This window comes from Ovis canadensis, chromosome 6 (genome assembly GCF_042477335.2).
Source record: "Ovis canadensis isolate MfBH-ARS-UI-01 breed Bighorn chromosome 6, ARS-UI_OviCan_v2, whole genome shotgun sequence".
NCBI classification, from domain to species: domain Eukaryota; kingdom Metazoa; phylum Chordata; class Mammalia; order Artiodactyla; family Bovidae; genus Ovis; species Ovis canadensis.
In genome coordinates this window covers 27,989,556-28,015,073 of record NC_091250.1, presented here as the reverse complement: position 1 = coordinate 28,015,073, position 25,518 = coordinate 27,989,556, and the positions used below count along the sequence as shown (strand labels likewise).

The following is a 25,518-nucleotide window of genomic DNA, read 5'->3' as shown; positions in this document are numbered from 1 at the left end:
AAAATATAATATGTGAAATGAATCACCAGTCTAGGTTTGATGCATGATACAGGGAGCTCAGGGCTGGTGCATTGGGATGACCCAGAGGGATGGCATGGGGAGGGAGGCGGGAGAAGGGTTGAGGATGGGGAACACATGTACACTCATGGCAGATTCAAATCAATGCATGGCAAAACCAATACAATAATGTAAAGTAAAATAAATAAATAAATAAATTAAAAAAAAAAAAAGAATTGGCTTGCAATGCAGGAGACCCAGGTGCAATCCCTGGGTCAGGAAGATCCCCTGAAGGAAGGAATGGCTACCCACTCCTGTATTCTTGCCTGCAGAATCCCATGGACAGGGGAAACTGGCAGGCTACAATCCATGGGCTGCTAAGAGCTGGACACGACTGAGCAACTAACCATGCACACATGCAAAAAGCTAACAAGAATCAGAGCCAAAATCAGATGTGGCAGGAATGTTAGAATTAAAAGACCAGAAATTTTAAAAACTATGATTCATATGTTAAAGACATTAATGGAAAAAAGTGGACAAATGCTAGAATATATGGGTAATGTAAGCAGAGAGATGAAAACTCTGAGAAGAAAAAAGAAACACCAGGATAAAAAGAAAACATTGTAACAATAATGAAGAATACCACTGATGAACTCATTAGTAAATGACCCAGTTGAGGATAGACTCTCTGTTTGGGGAAATGACAACAGAAACTTCCCAAAGAAGAAAAAAACATAGAGGATAACAGTAAGAATATGGGAAGAAACAGTAACCAATATGGTACATATTAATCCAAATATATCAATAATTGCCCGGAGCCAGTGTGAGGAATCCCGCCCGTGACAAGGTCATGAGGAAGGAAGCTGACATACGCAAGGCGTGCTCAGACTTCAGGGACCTCTCTGGAAATTCCTAAGCATGTACCCCAACAAAAATCTGCCGGTTTTTGTGCTCTGCTTTTCCACTCTTCTGACATTTTCTGGAAAAAGTCAATTCAGGACTTTAGTCTTCTGCATTTGAAAGAGTGTTTCAATCCAAAAACCCCTCCGATGGCTTTCTAGCCTGCCTGCAGGACTCGTACAGCTGCACATGTGATTGTTTGAGGCCTCCTGACCGCAGGAGGCACAGGAAGCTTAAAACATCCTAGGAATGTAGGGGCTTCCGAAGAGTCAAAATCTTTAGAATAGGACTGATTAAAAGTTTCATTTGTTGAGTCAATACTTGCTGCCAAATTTTCATATCCTTTATTTTTAGATATATTGGTATACAGAAAAGCAAGTAGTAGACCTGGTATTAGCAACATTAGATCTTTGAGTTAAGTACCTTTTTTGTTATAACCCACTGCACCATTGTTCTATAGAGATGTAACTTTAATGCTTTAAGGAGATGCAGATTAAAGAAAAACACTTCAGGGGAAACAAAATTAACATTCATTAAGGAAGAGAGCCAAAAAGTGTTAACAAGCTTCTTGGCCAGAAGATAATGTAAATCACCTGAGACCTTTTATATACAAAATGATGTACAGAAAGAGTCTGGGCAGCGAACGCTACATAATCTTGTGTTACCCATTGATCTCCATGTTTTATCAAAAGTATAAAAGGCCTTCTGAACAATAAAGGATGGGACCAGCTTCTCGGACCAGTTTCTCGGACTAGTCTCTCGGCCTGGTTTCTTGGGAATCTGGCTCCACCCGTGTCTCTCTCTCTCTCTTTTTCTCTCCCTTTCCCTTCCCTATGCTCTTTACTTTAATTTCAGGCTGAATTTCCATCTGGGGCGCGGAGGCTCGCCAGGTCTACTTACTTGCCCTGGCTGTTAAGACCCGCGCGAAAGGGAGCTTAAGGCGAGGCACCCTTAGATATTCAAGCGGGCGCAGTGGCCCAACGTAGATGGTGCAAATTCCTTGTCTGGAATTTTATTGGTCTTCCGCATAAACCAAGCTATTCAGCCCTCTTTCTCCACTTAATTTTCCTACTACACTATAGTTTCTTAATCTAATCTTATATTAATAAATAAACAAGTCTTTCCACGCCAACGCGGTCCACCCTTCAAATTCCCTGGATCCACCGGGGTTGGACCCTGGCAAATAATCACTTTCCAAATACATGAAAAGAGACTGTCAGAGTGGATCAAAAAAAGGCACAAATATCCACAGTCAGTAAGCAATTCACTGTGATTATAAAGACACATACAGATTAAGACTAAAACAATGGAGAATTATATGTCATGCTAACACTAGTCAAAAGAAAGTGAGAATATTTATATCAATATTAGAGTAGACTTTCAGGCAAGGAAAATTATCAGAGAAAAAGAGGGGCTTCACTTAATGACAAAGGGGCCAACATTCCAAGAATACGTAACAATTCTTAATGTGCATATGCCTAACAATACAACACCAAAATATACGACAAACACTTACATGAGTATTACTATTCCTGCTTTCTTTTGCTTCCCATTTGCATGGAATATCTTTTTCCATCCCCTAACTTTGCAAGGTGATCCAACCAGTCAATCCTAAAGGAAATCAGTCCTGAATATTCATTGGAAGGACTGATGCGAAGAGCTGACTCATTTGAAAAGACCCTGATGCTGGGAAAGATACAGGGCAGGAGGAGAAGGGGACAACAGAGGATGAGACGGTTGGATGGCATCACCAACTCAATGGACATGAGTCTGAGTAGACTTCAGGAGTTGGCAATGGACAGGGAGGCCTGGTGTGCTGCAGTTCATGGGATAGCAAAGAGTCGGACATGACTGAGAGACTGAACTTACCGAGCTGAACTTTCAGTATGTATGTGTCCTTAGGTTTGAAGTGCGTAATTGTAGGCAGCATATACACAGGTCTCGTCTCTGTATCCATTTAGCCAGTCTGTGTCTTTTGGTTGGGGCTTTTAATCCATTTACATTTAAGGTACTTATTGATATACACGTTTCTACTGCCATTTTCTTAATCATTTAGGATTTGTTTTTGTGGGCCTTCTCTTATTTTTTCCTGCTAGAGAAGTTCTCTTGGCTTTTGTTGTAAGGCTGGTTTGGTGGTGCTGAATTCTCTTAGCTTTTGACAAACACTGATAGATCTGTAAGAAAAAACTGGTGAATCCACTACTGCAGATGGAGATTTTAACACTCGTCTATCAGAAATGGACTGACCCAGCAGACAGAAAATCATTAAGAGCACAGCTGAACTCAAGAGCACCGTAAATCAACTGGATATAATTGAGATGTATAGACTACTTCATCTAACAACAGTATAATACACATTCTTTTCCAGCCCATATGGGACATTCACCAAGACAGATGACATCCTGGGTCATAAAACACACCTTAACAAGTTTAGAAGGTTAGTAAGCACACAAGGTCTGTTCTCAGAGTACATGGAATTAAACTGGAAAACAGTAACAGAAAGAAAACTGAATGATCCAAATACAAGGAGATTAAAAAACACATAAGTCAAAGAAGAAATCACAAGAGAGGGTTTAAAATATTTTGAATTAAATGCAAATGAAAAATAGAACTTATCCAAATTTGTGGGATGAGCTATATATAGGGAAATTTATAACACTGAATGCAACTTTAGACGGGAAGACATAAAATTAATACTCTAAGCTTCCACTAGGAAATAAGACAAAGAAGAGCAAATTAAATCCAAAGTAAGATGAAGTAAAAATAAAAATTGGAGCAGAAATCAATAGACTTGAAAGCATTCAACAGAGGAAATCAACAATAGCAAAAAAGCTAGTTCTTTGAAAAGATCAATGCAACAGATGAGTTTACAGCCAGACTATGATCAAAAGAGAGAAGACATAAATTATTAATATGAGAAATGAAGGAGGAGACATTACTATAGATACCACAGATATTAAAATAATAATGAAGGAATATTATGAATAACTCTATGCCCACATATTCAATACCCCAGATGAATGGATCAATTCTTTGAAAGACACAATCAGCCAAAAGTGCACAAGAAGACAGACAATAGACAATCTGAATAGTCTTATCTAATAAGGAAATTGAATCAATAATTAATAACCTTCCAGTACAGAAAGCAGATGGATTCACTGGTAAGTTATACCGAACACTTAAAGGAAGAAATGAAACCACTTCTTTACAATTTGTTCCAGAAAACAGAAGCAGAGTGAACACACTGCAACACATTCTATAAGGCCACCATTACTCTAAACATCAAAATCGGATATAACTTCTACAAGGAGGAAAAATTTAGACCGATATCCCTCATGAACACAGATATAAAGATCCTCAACAAAATATTAACAAACTGAATACAACAATGAATAAAAAGAATTATTCACCACAAGCAAAAGAAATTTATTTCAAATATGCAAGGCTGGTTTAACATTCGAAAATCAATGTTATCCATCAATCACATCAACAGGCAAGAACAGCAAAATCACATAATCATATAAGTCGATGCAGAAAAAGCATCCGACAGAATTCAGCATCCATTCATGACAGTAATTATTAGTAAACTAGCAACATTTCCCCAACTTAATAAAAAACATTTAAAAAATACCACAAGCTAACATCATATTTTGGAGAAGGCGATGGCACCCCACTCCAGCACTCTTGCCTGGAAAATCCCATGGATAGAGGAACCTGGTAGGCTGCAGTCCATGGGGTCACAAAGAGTCGGACATGACTGAGCAACTTCACTTTCACTTTTCACTTTCATGCATTGGAGAAGGAAACGGCAACCCACTCCAGTGTTCTTGCCTGGAGAATCCCCGGGACGGGGGAGCCTGGTGGGCTGCTGTCTATGGGGTCGCACAGAGTCGGACATGGCTGAGGTGACGCAGCAGCAGCAACATCATATTTAAAAGTGTGAAACATGAAGTTTTCCCACTAAGATCAGAAACAAGGCAAAGATGTCCTCTTTCATCATCCCTTTCCAACATCAGAGGAGAAGTTCTTGCTAATGTAATCAGATAAGAAAAGGAAACAAATGGTATACAAACTGGGAAGGAAGAAACAAAATGGTCTTTATTCACAGATGATATGATTGTCTATGGAGAAATATCCTAAAGAATTGACAACAAAATTCCTGAACTAATATAAGCAGGATACAAGGTTAACATGCAAAAATCTACAGCTTTCCTATGTGCCAGAAATGACCAAGTGAAATTTATATTAAAAACACTTTACCATTTATATTATACTCCCTAAAAGTGAAATACTTAGGTATAAGTCTAACAAAATATGTAAAAGATTTTTATAAGGAAACTACAAAACTCTGATGAAAGAAAAAATAACTAAATAAATGAAGAGATATTCCTTGTAGATGAGTAGGAGGTCAAGATGACAGTTCTCCCCAACTTAATCAACATAATCCTAATCAAAATCCAGCAAGTCCTTTTGTGGATATCAAAAACCTGATTTTAAAGTTTATGTGGTGAGCCAAAAGACCAAGCATAATCAATGTACTAGTTAAAGAGAAGAACAAAGATGACGGACTCACACCACCGACTTGAAGACTTACAATAAAGCTACAGCAATAAAGAAAGTGTGGTATAAATGAAAGAATAAGCACAGATTATAAGAAAATTAAGCCCAGAAATGAACATATATAAATGTAGTCTCTCATCTTTGATAAAAGAGCAAAGGCAATACATCAGAGAAATGAGACTCTTGAACAAATGATGCTGGAGCAGACACATATTTAAAAAAAAGAAGAAAGAAAAACCTACATCTAGACCTTACACCCTTCACAAAAATTAACTCAAAATGAGTCACAGACCTAAATGTAAAACTGTAACTATATAAATAAAACTATAAAAATCCCGGAAGATAACATAGAATATCTGGCTGACCTTAGACATGGGGATGGCTTTTAGATACAACATCAAAGGCATGATCCATGAGAGAAACAATTGATAAGGTGAACTTGATTAAAAATTTTAAAATTCTGCTCTGCAGAAGACACTGTCAAGAAATGAGAAGACAAGTTATAGACTGGGAAAAATATTTATGAAAACATCTGATGAAGGACTGTTATCCAACTACACCAAGAATTCTTATAACTGAACAATAAGAAAATGAATAATCTGACTTAAAAACTGGCAAAAGATCTGAAGGATACCTCGCCAAAGAAGATATGCAGATGGAAAATAAGCATATGAAAAGATGCTCCACACCACATGTCACTAGGCATTTGCAAATTAAAACAAGATAACCACTACACATCCATTAGTGTGGCCAAAGACCAAAACACTGACAACAGTAAGTTCTGGCAGGATATGGAGCAACAGGAACTCTTCATTCATTGCTGATGGGAATGCAAAATAATACTGGTGCTGCTGCGTCGCTTCAGTCGTGTCCGTCTCTGCGACCCCATAGACGGCAGCCCACCAGGCTCCCCTGTCCCTGGGATTCTCCAGGCAAGAATACTGGAGTGGGTTGCCACTGCCTTCTCCAATGTATTCATGCATGCTAAGTCGCCTCAGTCGTGTCCGACTCTGTGTGACCCCACAGACGGCAGTCCACCAGGCTCCTCTGTCCACAGGATTCTCTAGGCAAGAATTCTGGAGTGGGTTGCCATCTCCTTCTCCAATCAAAATGATACATTCACTTTAAAAGACAGTTTGGCAGTTTTATATACAACTAAACATATTCTTACCATATAATCCAGTAATTGTTTTCCTTGGTATTTACCCAAAGGAGCTGAAAACTTAAGTCCACACAAAAACCTGCACATGGATGTTTACAGCAAGTTTATTCATAACTGCCAAAACTCAGAAACAACCAAGATGTCCTTCAGCAGGGAGCTGGATAAACAAACTGCAGCTCATCCCGGGAATTACTATTCAGTGCTAAAAAGATACGAACTATCAAGACATGAAAAAACATGGAGGAAACATAAATATACACAGCTAAGTGGAAGAAGCCAATCTGAAAAGGTTACAAGCTATATGATTCCAAATATGACTTTCTAGACAAGGCAAAACCATGCAGACAATATAACAATTAGTTGTTTCTAGGCAGAGAGAAGGGTGACATGAATAGTTGGAGCACAGAGGATTTTTAAGACAATGAAATTATTCTTCATTAAACTACCAAAAAGACCCAGTCAATGTACAATACCAAGAGTAAACCCCAATGAAAACTATGGACTTTGGGTAATAATGATGCGTCACTGTAGAGCCCTCAACTGCAAAAAATACACCACTGTGTGTGGGAAGTCAACAGTGTTATGCATGTTTGGAGATAGGGGTATTTGGGAATTTTCAGAAACTTCTGCTCATCTTTGCTTTGAACCCAAAACTCCTCTAAAAAGATATCTTACAGAAGTGTAATAGTTAAAAGTTTCCAAAAGTCCTAAATTGCATAATGTTTTCTCCTACTTCATAAAGACAAATATGGGAATTGATATAGTCTCAAGAAAATCCAGATTTACATTAAAGAATTAGTCCTTTGGAATTTAACATAATTATCCCTGACAGTAATTCTAAAGAAGCATCAGATGATATTCATTTGAAGAGCCTCCATCCTCCTGTACATTGTCAACTAAAAAGTACTCATGAAACGAGGTTGCATCTTATCCCACACAAACTTAGTGTCTGTTAACATTAAAGAATTATGACGTGTGGTGAAAGGGTTGAGTTTGCCACCTTGGAGCAGCACCATAATACATGAGAAAAGCTGAGTGTTAGTTTTTAGCCTTTTATTCAGAAAGGAATCATAAGGATATGAGTGTCTCTGCCTCTTTCTATTGAAAGTATAGGATGTCAGTCATTTAAAGTGTTCTTTTTTTTTTTCCTAAAAAATGCACAGGCATACCACGTGAGATACTGCAGGCTCTGTTTCAGATCACCACAATAATGCGAATATCACAGTAAAGCAAGTCACATGAGTTTTTTGGTTTCCTAGTGCATGTAAAAGTTATGTTTGTATTATCCTGTAGTCTTTTAAGTGTCCAACAGCATTATGTCCTAAAAGAAAGTGCATACCTTAATTAAAAAATACTTTATTGTTTAAAAATGCTAACCTGAGCCTTCATCAAAACATAATTCTTTTGCTGGTGGAAGGTTTTGAAATATTGTGAGAATTATCAAAATGTGGCAGATATATAAAGTAAGCAAATGCTTGAAAAAAATGGGACTGATGAACTTCCTGGATGCAGGGCTCCATAAATCTTCAATTTGTAAACAATGCACTTTCTGTGAAGCACGGTAAAGCAAAGTAATACAGCAGGGTATGCTTGCAGCAAAATCATTACCATTTTATTAATTCTCCAAGAAATAGAAGACTGAAATTATTTAGTATAACCTTGTGAAACCTGTATTTTCCCATTACTGAACTTCTACAGTTCTAGAATTATAGCTTTCTGCTGGAATGGACATTAAATTTCATTTTAATAATAGCCAATATGTTTTGATTTAAACCCAATTCTGTTTTTGAAAACAAATAAGAAATGCAATAACTTACAGCATCCAGAGTTTCTTTGTCATTAAAATACCCTCCATTTTAAGTTGACTGTTTCTTGCATATAAACTGCCAACTAAAAGCAAAATTCCATAGACTCAACTTTGTTCTAAAAAATATTTTCAGACAGATTTTACAGTCATCCCTCAAGATCTGTGGGAATCCCCAGCAGATACTAAAATCTGAGGATGCGCAAGTCTCTTATATAAAATGGTATCTTACTTTTCCTTGCGTTAGCTGCTCAGTCATGTCCAACTCTGCAACCCGATGGACTGTAGCCTGCCAGGCTCCTCTGTCCATGGAAATTTCCCAGACAAGAATACTGGAGTGGGTTGCCATGTCCTTCTCCAGGAGATCTTCCCAACACAGGGATCAAACCCAGGTCTCCTGAATTGCAGGCCGCTTCTTCACCGTCTGAGCCACCACGGAAGCCCCTCATAAAACGATACAGAATGATCTTTTTTTTTTTAATTTTTATTTTTACTTTATTTTACTTTACAGTACTGTATTGGTTTTGCCATACATTGACATGAATCCACCACGGGTGCACATGCGTTCCCAAACTTATACCAGGCGCATGTGCTCAGTCGCATCCAACTCTTTGCGGCCCACGGCCTGTGGCCTGCCAGGCTCCTCCACCCATGGGATTTGCCAGGCGAGAGCCCTGGAGCGGGGTGCCATTTCCTACTCCAGGGGCTCTTCCCGACCCAGCGACTGAGCCTGTGTCTCTTGTGTACCCATGCCTCTTCTATCTCCTGCACTGGCAGGCGGACTCTGGACCAACAGCGCCACCCATACTATACATATATTCTCCATTATACTTTGAACCATCTCTTGACTACTTATAGTACCTAATAAAATGCAAATACTTGTAGTTGCCAGCTGCAATAAATTCAAGTTTTGCTTTTTTTGATCTAAGATTGGTTAAATTTGTGGATGTCGAACCTTAGGATATGGAGGGCCCACAGTTATCTTTTTACTTTATTCCTACCAACACCTTACATATTTCAGGGACTTACTATCATCTACCTGGATGTTAGTAGACCAGGATTCAACACTTTCACTCTTTTCTTCAGTCTGTGTACGCAGCACAATATCATGGCACAAGGCATCCTATGCTATAATTATTGATTTATTTTCTTTCTCTTGACAGGACTTTAACCTAGAGACTTGTTCTCAAGTACTGTTTTACAACAGAAAATAGTCTTCCATAGTTTGCTTTCACATTTTGATCTGAGTGTGAAATTATTTTGCTACTATTGTTTGTTATCTACAGTGTTCTAGAGATGTAAATTAAAGGAAATATTATGCTTAGTAGGTTTTAAGGCAGATAAAATTTTCTGTGAATAAAAGCAAAAGGTATTCATAAAAAAAAAATTAAACTAGCCCTCCACCTTCCAAAAGAAGTGATAATCAATGGAAAATATACACCTTGTGAAATACTGGAGAGTATTATCAGCATAATAGAATTTTACCAAATTATCATAAAAATGACCAAGTGACTAGGAGCACATACCAGATGTTTTAACAGACACTATGAAACTCGTTATATTTGTGTGTGTGTTGTAAATTCTGCTGACCTGTTGGTTATATAACCAAAATATTCTAGTACGTGATAAAATGCTAGAATATTTAGTTATGTTTTTTTGAAGGCAAACAGTGGTCATTCACCTTCCCTTCAATCAGCTTATCTGCACTGCCTGGTGCAGAGTGACTACATACCAAGTGTTCATTCAGCTCCCCACTATAAGGAGTGTATTTTGAAAAATTTTAGCATTGTAATTTGAAATTTGTAAAAATGGAAAATATACATGTTTTCTTAACACCACAAAACATGCAACTTGACCAGGACTTCAGATGAATACATATATGATAAAATGGGGCAAGAGGAGGAGGTACAGCAGATTCTCTCAGAGTATTTCTTTTTGAATTTATCTAAATGCGGCATTTATTTTAAAATGCTCAAAAACACTGCTTTCTTCCTCTCTAAAGCATTAGACAAAGTATCTTGCTCTTAGCAGGCATCTATCACATACTTAATAAATAGAATTTCTTAGCTGGGGACAAAAACACAAACGCTTTAAAACAGAGGGAAAAAAGTACTTCATATACCAAGATGTGTGTTGGCTAGGGGAAAAAATTGTTCTTTTTAAAGACGCAATGATACCTTTTTTCTCCAATAGTTAAGACTCGTAAGAAATTTTCTAATATTTAAAAATGGCATCAGGAGTTCCATTAATTCTACCAGAAATCTCAAATGGATGCAAAAAGCATTCTGACTTCATAGACTAGAAAAGAACTTAAGAAATGTCTAACAAGTTTTTCATCTGGTCCCATGGCCTCATTCTATTTGAGAAAAATGAAGCTTAGAGAAAAGAATGTAAAATGTTTAGCCCCAGGTAGCTCTGAGCCTGCAACTTAAATCTTTCCATTCTGGGTCAGCAGGCTTTCCAGTAAGCCTTAACGTAATTATTCTCTTACGGTATTTACTTAAGAGTGTGATGTTTCTATACTTCATTGTGTATATCCACCCACCAAACACACCATACAGATCTTTTTTGACATGCAGTTCCTGAAATATGTAAGTCATATTCAAATGACTGCCCTTGTCAAAGCCTTATTAGCCATCAGTCCTAGAAATGGACTGGATCTGCTCTATTTCCTAAGGCCAATGGCTCTGCCTGTAGGCCCCTCCCTGAGGACTAGAGTTCTAGCTCCACTGTCTTACCTTCCCTTAGATTTCAGATAAACCCACATCTCTTGCCTCCCGGAGTTGCTGAGGTATGCCTAAAAACCATGCCAGGGGCAGACCTTGAGGAATATGATTCTAAAAAAATCAAGCAGTTAAGTTTTTCCTGTGAAGATATCATCACTTTCATGAAGCCCTTTCCCACTGATTCCTGAGTCTATTTGCAAAACTGAACTATTAATACTTTGTAGTTGGAAACTATGGACAAATACTTGAATAAAAAATGTAAATTAATATTAGCAAAAAGAAACTAAGAACTCATGGCCCTTTCTGTTCTGCTTTTTAGAAAAGTATTCCAATAGAAGAAGCCTCAACACACCTATAAAAATAGAACTTCCCATTAGATTCTGAATAGCTGACATTCCACAGGAAGTATGCACAAGTACCACACTGCCAAAACCATCATCAAAAGGACAAACACAGAGAACATTCCATCTTTAGGAATTTCAGTAGTTATTTTATCTTGGAACCAATTGGCAAAGTAACTTTCAGTTTTTTCCGTAAGTATTTCATTGATGTCTTTAAGATCATACTTTTCTTAACTATGTTTTGAATGTATATTTTTCTAAAGCTACTTCCTTTTCTTCTCCCTCGAATACCACCACAATTAAATAGAGGGTTATTTATTTATATCTGTTATAATCTCTTTTTACTCACTGAACATCTATACTTTTAACTATTGTTTTCCAATTGTCTCTAAAGCTTGATGCTACTTACTGGACTGTGTTTAACTAGTTTATTAATCTCACTTACTGGAAAAGCATTTTGATGAGAATTGTTGATAACTCTCCTCTTGAACTTTAAACATTGAAGAATAATTGCAACACATTTCATAGTAACAGCAGACATGTCTGGTTTCCTATCCCCAGCAAGCAAGACTTCCCTTCCTGCTATGGACTGAACTTATAGTTGGTCCATGCCAATTGCTGTTATTCTATCCCCTTTACTACTACTTGGTTCAGACATGTGCATCAGAAGCAATTCTAAACAATAATGCACTATCAGATATCTTCTGAGGGACTGCTGGGAAAGGTTTTCCCTATAAATAAAAATATATGAATGGGATTAATATTCCTTTTCCCCTGCCTTTGCAAGTCACCATGATAGCTAAAATAAGGCACCAAATGTGAGAACGTAAGAGGTATCTGAGAGTGAGGATAAACCCACAAACTACAAGGAACAGACTGAAAGATGGAACGAACTTGGTTTCCTAAAGACATCATTGGAGGACTGAATTAACCAAACCTAGTATTAACCTGTCATTAGACATATTTTAGATGAAATAATATTTTTTTCTTATCTATTCCCCAATATCACAATAAATGCTAGAGAGTAGTCCATCATATGAATGCACTGTAATTAAGAAAACTGATTCTCCATTATTGGATCCTTAAGTTGGTTTTCTTCCCCCTCCTCCCAGCCTCCTATAAAGAACAATGCATAAACATCTTTCAAGCTTTATCTGAATTTAGAGTAACAGTTTCCATGGACATTGTTCCAAGAACCAAAATTACTAAGTTATACAATACGGACATTTTTGATTTGGAGTATCAATCTGATTTTCAGAAAGTGTATTCTCATTTAACCTCGAGAAGTATTGTGAGTGGCCTGTCTCACTACATCCCATTCAGCCAGGTGGGATGCTATGGACTGCTCCCCAAGAGCATGGTTTTCCCTTTATTCTTATTGATAGAACCTTGGTCTCTAATTCTTAGTGTAAGTAAATTTTGGTGTTTCCATTCTTCTTGCCAGTGACTGGTGAGGGGCAGGCATGTAACCTAGTCCTGGCCCATGAGGTGAAAAATGGAAGGTTTACTAGATGAATTGTTCATTCTAAAAAAAAAAAAATACGGTACAATATCTTCCAGGATAAATTACCATGTCTGCATGTAGGAAGTTGAACCACGCCAGTCTGAGAACAAAGACAGTGAGCTGGGGTGAAAGATGGGAGTTTGATGATGTTGTTGAACCCCTGAAGTAACACATCTCAAGGGTTCTTGAGTGTTCTTTTTATGTAAGATAGTTACAAATACTTTTAAAAATTCAATGGAAAATTATGTTTATGTACACTGAGGTCCACCATTGTATACGTGGTTTATATTGTACATTGTAAACTGAGAACTACTTATGAGATCACAATGAACAATCCCAAAGCAAACACTCGTAACTATTTCTCTTAGGAAGATTAGCTTAAATTTTAAATAAACGATGCTGAGTATTCACCTTTTTTCAAAAGAATTACATTTGAAAATATTATCAGGTCATTAATTTGGACTCCTACTTGGAGAAAAAACGATCTTTAACTCAAAATCTTCAAATAAATAGCAAAAAAAAAAAAAAAAACAACCACAAAAACACAAAGTATGCTGTACTTACAAATCAAACACCAAGTAATGGAAGCCCTCTTCTGATATGCTGTCATGAAGTCGCACTAAAACAGAAGAAAACAGGAAAAAGAGAAGACAGTTTGTGTTATGTGTATGCCAACAATCAACTTTAAGCCAGGCATTGAATAGGCATCTGTCTCCTAAATTAAAATGTGAGCAACACTATTTTAGCCTCTCATGAGTCAGAAGCCTTTATTAGCAGGGCTTGCGTTCACACAGATCCTAGGTTTAAGTTCTGATTCTGATCATTATTAACTGTGTGATCTTAAGCAAATTAATCAACTTGCAAAGATAACAATACCTATACTTTACAGAAAGGTTGAGAATATTAAATAAAGGTAAAGCAATTTGCATATTGCCATGTAAAAACTAAACATTAATAATTGCTACATCTCCGTATGTTAACAGGCTTTAGGCCATTCGACCTCTGAGAGCCTCTACCTTGCCATTCCCTTTCCTATCATCCTAGTTCAGGTCTTCAGAAGACTAGTGAGTGGTCTCTTTGCCTCTGCTCACCCTTTTCTGGGGAATTTCTATATAGCACTCCCCAGCCAACCTGTCAAAACAGTTTTTTTTTTAAATTACGCTACTTCTAAAGTCAAGTCACCAAAATCCATTTAACAAGTCATCAGTCAAAACTGTAAAGCTAGATGGGGGAGAATGGATACATGGACATGTATGGCTGAGTCCCTTTGCTGTTTACCTGAAACTACCACAACACTGTTAATCACCCATACTCTAATACAAAAGGAAAACTTTCAAGTTTTAAAACACAGTACAGCTAGAAGTTTTAACAAGATAATCTACTAATTCCTCAAATTAATACTTTAAATTTTTCAGAGAGCTAAACATTCAGAGAGAAACCAAAGTTTCTCTCTTTTGAATTTAAATGTGCTCATTGTTTACTGGAAGATAACCACACATGTAAAACTCCCGCACTGTTCTTCCTTCTGTTTATTTCAAATAAGCCCCCTGACTCCCCCAACTCACCCCCATAGATGGTAAATTCTTCCTATTTATACAATCACTTAGGGTAGCTTGGCTTTCACTGAGAGCAGAGGAAAAGCACAGAGGCCAGGAAAAGCAACCAACTCAGGACACAGTGCTTTTCAAAAGTCACCACAAAAGGATCAGGACATCTATTAATATTGTGACTTGTCCTGAGTACGATCCTGGTGCAGTGATGACCGCCATATGGAAAATGTGGTTTCAGTAGGACACACATTGTCACACAAGCTACAGTAAGCCACAAAGGGAGTTTGTAGTACTCATGAAACTCCCAAGCCATTCTTTACAATCCAATTCCATCCCCTGAAGATATCATCCTTGGCCCACTGTTAGTCTATTCTGAATCCCTCTCCAGAAATTTCTCCAAAGTAGAGAAAGAGAGGCATTTATTCCCCCATAATTGTGGGTTATCATTTGTAAAACGTGGATTTTTCTATTATCACGAACATGAGAAGGGGGCCCACACGACAGGCACCTGGGAGTGTGGCCACTTCAGCTCAGCTCAGCTCCTCTGTTTGTCTCTCGAGCACATGGAATGTAAACACGCTGGAGCGCCCCTCTTACCTGGTTTCTCATAGTGTCACCTTTGAATTTAAGGATGCAGCCTATTTTATTTTTATTAACAAACTCGAATATCTGTCCTTTCTTTAGTACATAGAATTTCTTTCTCATCAACACTACCAAACAGGAACCATATTTTAAAAAGTCGTTGCATCCCGCACAGACTTGGCAAATAGTAGATGGTCTTTCTTAAACTCAGTTTTGAGTATTTACTATGCCACATGCTAGGCATTCTTCCCTCTTTTTGGATAAACATTTTCATCAAAGCTCAGTATACCTATAAGTATCTAAAACAAAATCATCAAAGCTCAGTATAGCTACATATGTCTGAAACAAAACGACTAATGTGCAATTTTCTTGTAACTTTAACTGGCAATATCAGAGATCACAAGCTTCATCCATAAATTCGGAGTGACAAAGACAAGGAGATGAAGACTGCTGAGTGCTTACGTCTCAGTCATCTGTTTTTAATATGCCTGCTACCTTTGCTTAAATTTATTCTGCCAAAGAAAATCAAAGGTTTGGCTCAATGATGAGTCTTCCACTCACAGTCATTCAGCACAGTGAGGAAAGCCACACCATGGGTGATAACTCACTGAGTTTCTTATTTGACATAGTTGCATAGATACCTCACTGAGCAGCTATAACACAATATGTGGGGCTTTTTATATTTAATTTTAAAAAACTTTCAAAATTTTTTATTTGGGTATGCCCAGTTAACAATGTTGTGAGAGTTTCAAGTAAACAGCAGAGGGAGTCAGCCATACACATACATGTATCCATTCGCCCCCAATTCCCCCCCATTCAGGCGGTCATATAACACTGAACAGAGTTCCACGTGTACATTCAAATAACGGTATGGCTACAGAGGTAGAAATTTCAGGTACAAGTGGAGAAGCAATACTAATTTCTGGTTATATCTGGAATAAAATTTCAGATTACCACTACCTTATTAATACCTGGATATAATTATCATTTGGAAGTGAATAACTTTTTGAACAAGTCAAGAGTTGCTCAAGCCTGATCATCAAACTTACATTATATGGGGTCAAAACCAGTTTCACCAAAGCATTTTGTCAGGAAGCACATGATAATGGTTAAAAGTAAACCATGTGATGAAGTTCAATCGTTTTGCATCACACAACTCTAAAATAATCTCTATTATTTCTAACCAGCCATTTGACCAGGTGAGATTAATTGTGAATGATTTCTGCTATTGATACAGCAGAAAAAAAAAAACTAGCATTATCTTTACATGGGATAAATACACATTTTCTTTATTCCTTCCTTCATTTCTTCCTTATGATTTTCCTCCCTTCTACTGCCTTTAAAAAAAAAGAATTAAAAACACATAACTAAATGAAATTATAATTTTCATTTATTAACCAAACTATGTCATACAGTCTTCACATGGATGTGCCATATGTGTACAACTGCTTGGAGGAAGGCTTTGTTCCTTTTAAAACTTCTAGCTCTTCAACTACTAGTCTCTTGTTATTGGCGATATGTTTGAGAGCCTGGAGATGGTGTTTTGCACAGTCGGACATTTCTCTTTCTCTCCAGCCTTCTCTGTCGGTCGAAAGTATCCATTCTTTTATCCTTTTTTCCTCTTTAATAGTTTCTCACGGGTTGAAAACCGTATTTACTTTTATAAAAGCTTACATAAATAACCCAATTCCTTTTCACACCGGAGGAATTATGGGATGTTCTGTTCACCACAGCTGGCAACCCAGACTGACTGCAGAGCCAGCCCTGAGAGCACCGCAGCTGCCGCACGAGGAGGCAGGCTGCCCCAGGCTCTTGCTATGACCGCGCTATGCTATCGCCACAGGCGGCACGGACGGGTGCACACAGCTAACCTAATTACACTCAGCCCTAAGATGCCTTTAGAAAGACACTTTAAAGAAGTTAGTGAGAAAAGCATTTGAGAGAAAAGGTTATACTCATTCTTTCAGCAGTCTTTCTTTCCTTGACAGAGAGAGCGTGTGTGTGCATTTAGTCCCGGCAAGAACACTGGAGTGGGTTGCCATTCCCTTCTCCAGGGCATCCTCCTGACCCAGGGATTGAACCTGCATCTCCTGCACTGGCAGGTGGATTCTTTACCACTGAGCCACCTGGGGAACCCTTTGTGAAGTTTGCTCAGAGGTTAAAAACAAGTGTAATAGTTATCCAGGATAAACATTAAAATTCTAAGGCATTAAGTAGGAGATCTATAAAGGTGGAAAAGGTGCTTCTGAGGCTAAAATGTTTCCAAATTTAGCTGACCCAAAGCCTATTACTTTTCCTCTCTCTCCTGAATGACATTATAAATCATTCAAGATTAAATTAAAACTAAACATAGTAGGGCAGTACTGCCAATGTTATCATAATACTAAAAGAGTCATTCATACCGAATAGACTGCATTGCACCCTCATAGTCACTATCAGTTCTGCGCAACAGTCCTGGTTATAAACGAGGGGAGTTCTGCATTTTTAGTTTTCTCTGTTGCGAGGATTGAGGGTGTAGATTTGTCTCACATACTGGGGTGCAAAAATGACAGCTTGTTAGTCAGATACTTTTCATAGCCTCACTGGCAGTTAATTACATCTATTTCATGACTAGAGCAAGCATTAGCTAAGTTCGGCCATGCAAGGCACCAAGCCTTCTCAAAAAAGTGAAAGTTTGAAGTTAAAGTAGCTCAGTCATGTCCGACTCTGCGACTCTGTGCGACTGTATAGTCCATGGAATTCTCCAGGCCAGAATACTGGAGTGAGTAGCCTTTCCATTCTCCAGGGGATCTTCCCAACCCAGGGATCAAACCCAGGTCTCCTGGATTGCAGGAGGATTCTTAATCAACTGAACTGTCAGGGAAGCCCCTATCAAAAACAGGGATGCCACTATGTAGCTCATTTGTTAATTCTAAAACATATTTATTAGTCTCAGACATTATAACAGTCAAACGGCACTACTCCAGAAGGAAATTTTGGCTCAACCATTACTCTTGGCTCTTGTGGCAAAGCTTGTCATTTCTAGACAGCCAACTTCACAAATACAAAACAAAGAAGCACCGAAAACCAAACGCAAAATAAAAGCAACATTTCTAGAACACTGAAGGCACATCTGCATAAATGCTTTGTTTTTCTTAGTCTTTCTTATAACACGAGTAATACATTTAATAAAACACCATTTTTAAATTTTATAATTAAATTTTACTTTTAGACAATTTGCTATGTAAATTATGTTAGCTTTCGTGCCTATGTACCAAAGGTAACGTTTTGCAAAGCTATAGCACAATATCATACCCAGGATGTTGACATGGATCCAGTCAGGATACAGAAACAACTTCTTTAAGGATCATTCCTGTTGCTCTCTTCAGGCCCTCCTAAGCCCAGCCAATCACTAATCTCTTTCCCATTTGTACTGTTTAATCATTTCAGGAATGAAACAAAGTGAAATAATGTATGTAACTTGCTGGGACTGTCATTTTCATTTAGCCTAATTCTCTGGTGGTTGTCCCCTGCTGGTTCGATTCCTGTTTCTGGAAGATCCACTGGAGAAGGGATAGGCTACCCACTCCAGTATTCTTGGGCCTCCCTTGTGGCTCAGCTGGTAAAGAATGCACCCGCAATGTGGGAGACCTGGGTTCGATCCCTGGGTTGCGAAGATCCCCTGGAGAAGGGAAAGGCTACCCACTCCAGTATTCTGGCCTGGAGAACTCCATGGACTTTCCATGGGGTCAGGAAGGGTCGGGCACGACTGAGCCACTTTCACTTTGACTTTCTGGTTGCTCTGTCCATCCACAGCTCATCCCTTTTTACTGCTCATTATATGGCTGTGCCATGGTTAGTCAACCATAGAAGGACATCTGGGCTTTTTTTTTTTTCCTCTTAAGTTTTTGTTTTTTTGTAAATTACTGTTGTGAAAATTTGTGTGTATGTTTTGTGTGACCCTAAGTCTTCAGTTCTATAGGATAAATGCCCAGGATTATAATTTTAATTGTTGGCTTATATGACAGTTGCATATTTGATTTCTGAAGAAACTACCAAACCGTTTCCCAGAGTTGCTGGACCCCTTTACATTCCCACCAACAATGTATGAGTGATCCAGTTACTCTGCATCTTCCCCAGCACGTGTGAAAACAGCATAATTTTAAAAATCGCCCCAGGATAAAAATATTAATTTAGGTTGTATGGATTTGAAAAATACACACTCTATTTCTTTGAAATATGAATCCTTGTATATATAGTTTATTTTATTTTAAAGTAAAAAAGAAAAGCAGATAAAGATATACAGATATTTCTTTTGTTATTATTGTCAAAGTCAATAGTCATATACCATTCATAAACTGATTTTTTTCCACTTGTCTTAACAAGAAACTTTAAAAGTTTGGGCATAAAACATTTGGAGATTTGATTTAGCTGTCAAAGGCAAACATACTGATCAGATGCAAACTACAGTTTATTCGAATTTTAGATACTAGACACATAAATTTCTAAGGTTGCTTGAGTTATGTATTTAGACAATATTCTGAGCAATATGCCTCATTAATAAAAGCAAAATAAGCCACTATTCAGTATTCAAAAGTAAAATAACTTTAAAACCAGAAATTAAAAAAAAATTTTTTTTTGGCTGCCTACTGTATAATAACATGCAGGATCTTAGGGATCAAATTAGTACCTGCTACATTAGCAGCACAGAGTCTTAACCACTGGACTGCCAGGGGAAGTCTCGCAAAATTTATTTTAATAAAATCTCAAATTTTTTTCTGAAGTGACAAGAAAATCTTTGTAAACTTAGCATTAATTAACATTTAGGGATTCGTTGGTGGTTCAGTGGTAAAGAATCTGCCTGTCAATGCAGAAGATGTGGGTTTGATCCCTTGGTCAGGAAGATCCCCTGGAGAAGGAAATGGCAACCCACCCCAGTATTCTTGCCTGGGAAATCCCATGGACAGAGGAGCCTTGCAGGCTATAGTCTACAGGGTTGCAAAAGAGTCAGACATGTCGTAGGGACTAAACAGCAACAATTAACATTATATTGTATTTAAAAGCAATTCATCACTAGTACTTAAGACAAAGGAAATACAATTAAGGACTTATTGAGAAAAGTAGATATAATTATTACATGAAAATTCAATGGGGAATGCCATCCGTGTTAATTTTAAAACTATTCTATTTGTACACACAAAAACCCATTGGAACACAAGATCCATCCTTGAGAGTCAGAGCATATCAACTCTGCTGTCCACGATCTGCATCCTTATTCTCAAATTCCCTTCGGATTTCTCGAAGCTAATCTAAAGTCAAGTTTAGATTAGCTTCAGTATCTATAGGATCAGGTTAGTAATATTCAGGGCTGACTAGAGGAAATCACAGTGTCTTCTAAGAGTTCAGATCAAGTTACAAGTTCACATTATGCAAAGGAGCTTCTGGCTGGTCAAAGAATTACAGACTGGGAAGATGGTAAAAGTGAGGAGGAATGACCAATAACTATAAACTGTATGGTCACCAGCTACACTGATCACATGACATCAAAAGACCAGAGAGAACAATTCTTTTGCATGAAAGAACAGAATTTCAGAGATGTTTAATGAAATAGACAAATGGGTAGTTCTTTTAATATCGGTTCATGCTCATTTTTAAAATAAATTATGTATGTGAGAAGAAGTTACAGACACTGAGTAATATCTGGAAATATTCTTTGTTTTCTTTGCAGAATAACTTGAGATTATTGGTTGTACATAGTCACTTCTTGGAATAGTCAATCATCAATTCATGTTTCTTGTATTTAAAAAATCTTCCCTCTTTCAATTCTGCATCAATATTATTGGTTTATGTATCTAAATAAGTGATTCCAATTTTCTTCACTTTCTTCTTGCCTTATTTTTCTGCTATTCCACCTTCTAATACTTATGCAAAGCTAATGAGATCATTCATGTATCTCTTCAAATAATAGGAATATTAAAAAGAAAAGAAGTTATTGTCATCAGATGACTTGCTTATTAAAGAAATCTCAAGATAGTGCACTTTCATATTGCACTTCAATTATAAGGTGTTAACAGAGGCTTGAGTTAATGCTGTATTTCTGATGGATTTGTACAAAATGTACACGCCTATCTACTATGTATTAAATGGGTAAGAATGTCTGGTGAAGAAGGCAAAAATTGGCCATGTGCAATTCCTCTGTTCTAAGTACCTGAAGAGCATCACTATAATCCCCATTGCAGAGCCCAGTACTGATCCACCTCTCAGCCTGCTATCATCTGGGTCAAAAAGAGGAGCCCTATTGCTGGTAACTGCCCACCAGGCTGCTCAGGGGGCTCCATATTTAATCAGCAAGACACCAACACATTAAATCTCTTAAAGTATTACAGTACTAAGCTACATTTAAGATTAAACAAGAGCTATGCTATTTATGATAAACTAGGGATATTACACTCGAAGGATTCTGCATCATGCCAAGGAATAGACCAGATAAAGACCCACCCCCTCTTTTTTTTCAAAAGTTCAGATCAAGGCAGTATTTAAAATAAGAATAAAATATACTGAAGTGTGCTTCACATTTAAAGGTAACCACTTAAGCTTTGGGAAACTTGTGCTTGAGTTATATATATATTTTTATATACTTAAAAAATAACCATAGATCACAGAAAAATGCTTGATTAGTACTGGGTTACATGAACCTATTGGGCTTCCGCCGGCCAATGCAGGAAATAAAGGAGGCATGGGTTTGATCCCTGGGTCAGGAAGGTCCTCTGGAGGAGGAAATGGCAACCCACTCCAGCATTCTTGCCTGGAAAACCCCATGGACAGAGGAGCCTGGTGGGCGACAGTCCTTGGAGTCACAAAGAGTCAGATGTGACAGCGACTGAGCACACACACACACACCTGAGCCTGTAAGAGGATCCCATAAGGTTCTTTCCAGCCCTAAGTGTCTCCACCTCAACATGATTATAGCGAATAAACAATATGGGAAAGAAGCAATACATTTATTACCAATACAAGGTTGAATACAATCACCGACATTTAAGGCTTTTCCTTCTCCAACATTCAACACATTTAAATTCAAAACATATTCCAATTTGAAGAAATTGCGAGTAGCACTGACATATACACACTACCATGCCGGAAACAGATGGCTAGCGGGAAGCAGCTATAGAGCGCAGGGGGCTCAGCTCAGCGCTCTGTGACCACCTGGAGGAGTGGGACAGGGGTGCCGTGGGAAAAAGGATCAAGAGGCAGAGTATACACACACACACGTATATACGCACACTTGTGGCACAGCAGAAACCAAGGCAACCGTGTAAAGCAATTATCCTCCAATTAAAAACTTTAAAAAAATTAAAAATACTACATTTTATTTTGGATCTGTTTTAATAAATAACCAGAGAGAAAAACTTAAAACATTTATTGCAACCAATTAAAATTAAGTCCTTTTCAAAAATGTACTGAGCAGATGCATTGCTTTTCTGATAATATCCCTTGGAGAACAGAATAAATGGAAAACTTACTATTATAAGTCATCCTCTCTTTGCAACTTAATGCCATATTATCTTAATACTTACAACCGACTTTTCCCTAGAGATTCACCAGCCCAAATGCTCTCATCTTTCAAACCCCTTTCTGAAATTCATTTCTTGAATAAAGTATTTTTCCAAATTTTAGTCACTCCATAAGCAGGAAACGGTCTGTCTAGTCAAGACTATGGTTTTTCTAGTAGTCATGTATGGATGAGAGTTGGATTATAAAGAAAGCTGAGTGCCGAAGAAATGATGCTTTGAAACGGCAGTGTTGGAGAGAGTCCTTGAGAGTCCCGTGGACTGCAAGGAGGTCCAACCAGTCCATCCTAAAGGAAATCAGTCCTAATGATCATTGGAAGGACTGATGCTGAAGCTGAAGCTCCAATACTTTGGCTACCTGATGAGAAGAACTGACTTATTTGAAAAGACCCTGATGCTGGGAGACATTGAAGATGGGAAGAGAAGGGGACGACAGAGGATGAGATACTTGGATGGCATCACCGACTCAATGGACATGAGTCTGAGTAAACTCCGGGAGTTGGTAATGAACAGGGAGGCCTGGTGTGCTACAGTCCATGGGGTCTCAAAGAGTCAGACGTGACTAAGCGACTGAACTGAACTGAAGCAGGAAATACATGAGTTTAAAATTCTACTAAAATTATAAAAAAGTGCAATGTAAAACTGTATCCATAGTATGTTATTTCAATATTTTTCTAGAACTACTTTCATGCTGAAAGTACTTAAAGATATCAGTCTATCTCCTATGGATAATATACACAAAAGACAAAGCACATGAAAAAGAACATTCTCTAATTTTAGGTTCAAACATGAAAATTATTTATGAATTTACTCAAGAGTTAGATATCATAGTAGTAATAAGGGATATTCATATATATAGCCACAGGCACTAGTATGCTAATCAGTGCCAGTAAGCACCTGGTGAAAGCGTGAAACTGTTTAGTTGCTCAGTCGTGTCCGCCTCTTTGCAACCCCATGGAATGTAGCCCGCCAGACTCCTCCTTCTGTCTGTGGAATTCTCCAGGCAAGAATACTGGAGTGGGTTGCCATGCCCTTCTCCAATGCATGAAAGTGAAAAGTGAAAGGGAAGTTGCTTAGTCGTGTCCGACTCTTCGCGACCCCATGGACCGCAGCCTACCAGGCTCCTCTGTCCATGGGATTTTCCAGGCAAGAGTACTGGAGTGGGTTCCAATGAAAATTCAGGACTGATTTCCTTTAGGATGACTGGTTCGATCTCCTTCCTGTCCAAGGACTTTCAAGAGTCTTCTTCAACACCACAGTTCAAAAGCATCCATTCTTCGGCACTTAGCTTTCTGTATAGTCCAACTCTCACATCCATACATGACTACTGGAAAAACCACAGCTTTCATTAGACAGACCTTCGTTAGCAAAGTAATGCCTCTGCTTTTCAATATGCTGTCCAGGTTGGTCATAACTTTTTCCAAGCAGCAAGTGCCTTTTAACTTCATGGCTGCAGTCACCATCTGCAGTGATTTTGGAGCCCCCCCAAAATAAAGTCTGTCACTGTTTCCATTGTTTCCCCATCTATTTGCTGTGAATTGACAGGACCAGATGCCATGATCTTAGTTTTCTGAATGTTAAGTTTTAAGCCAGTTTTTTCACTCTCCTCTTTCACTTTCATCAAGAGGCTCTGTAGTTCTTCTTTGCTTTCTGTCATAAGAGTGGTGTCCTCTGCATATCTGAGGTTACTGCTATTTCTCCAGCCAACCTTGATTCCAGCTTGTGCTTCATCCAGCCAGCATTTTGCATGATGTACTCTGTGTATAAGTTAAATAAGCAGGGTGACAATATACAGCCTTGATGTACTCCTTTCCTGATTTGGAACCAGTCTGTTGTTCAGTGTTTCAGTTCTAACTGCTGTTTCTTGATCTGCATACAGATTTTTCAGGAGGCAGGTCAGGTGGTCTGGTAGTCCTATCTCTTTAAGAATTTCCCACAGTTTATTGTGATTTACACAGTTAAAGACTTTGGCATAGTCAATAAAGCAGGAGTAGATGTTTTTCTGGAACGTTCTTGCTTTTTCGATGATCCAACAGATGCTGGCAATTTGATTTCTGGTTCCTCTGCCTTTTCAAAATCCAGCTTGAACATCTGGAATTTCACAGTTCATGGACTGTTGAAGTCTGGCTTGGAGAATTTTGAGCATTACTTTGCTAACATGTGAGATGAGTACAATTGTGAGGTAGTTTGAGCATTCTTTGGCATTGCCTTTCTTTGGGATTAGAATGAAAACTGACCTTTTCCAGTCCTGTGGACACTGTTGTTTTCCAGATTTGTTGGCACTTTGAGTGCAGCACTTTCTCAGCATCATCTTTCAGGATTTGAAATAGCTCAACTGGAATTCCATCACCTCCACTAGCTTTGTTCGTAGTGATGCTTCAGAAGGCCCACATGACTTCACATTCCAGGATGTCTGGCTCTAGGTGAGTGATAACACCATCGTGATTATCTGGGTTGTGAAAATCGTTTTTGTATAGTTCTGTGTATTCTTGTCACCTCTTCTTAATATCTTCTGCTTCTGCTAGATCCATACCATTTCTGACCTTTATTGTGCCCATCTTTGCATGAAATGTTCCCTTGGTATCTCTAATTTTCTTGAAGAGATCTCTAGTCTTTCCCATTCTATTGTTTTCCTATTTCTTTGCACTGATTGCTGAGGAAGGCTTTCTTATCTCTCCTTGCTATTCTTTGGAACTCTGCATTCAGATGCTTGTATCTTTCCTTTTCTCCTTTGCTTTTCACTTCTCTTCTTCTCACAGCTATTTGTAAGGCCTCCTCAGGCAACCATTTTGCCTTTTTGCATTTCATTTTCTTGGGGATGATCTTCATCCCTGACTTCTGT

General features: G+C 38.1%; 1 protein-coding gene across 25 annotated transcripts in view; it reads right to left on the bottom strand.

Annotated features, from left to right (window-relative positions):
• Positions 1 to 25,518, bottom strand: part of CAMK2D (calcium/calmodulin dependent protein kinase II delta) — a 320,633-nt gene that overhangs the window by 145,014 nt on the left and 150,101 nt on the right. For all 25 annotated transcript variants that reach the window (XM_069593410.1, XM_069593426.1, XM_069593413.1 and 22 more), the window contains exon 4: positions 13,559 to 13,613. In XM_069593410.1, the coding sequence (XP_069449511.1) occupies positions 13,559 to 13,613 (55 nt within the window). The remainder of the gene's footprint in view (positions 1 to 13,558; positions 13,614 to 25,518) is intronic.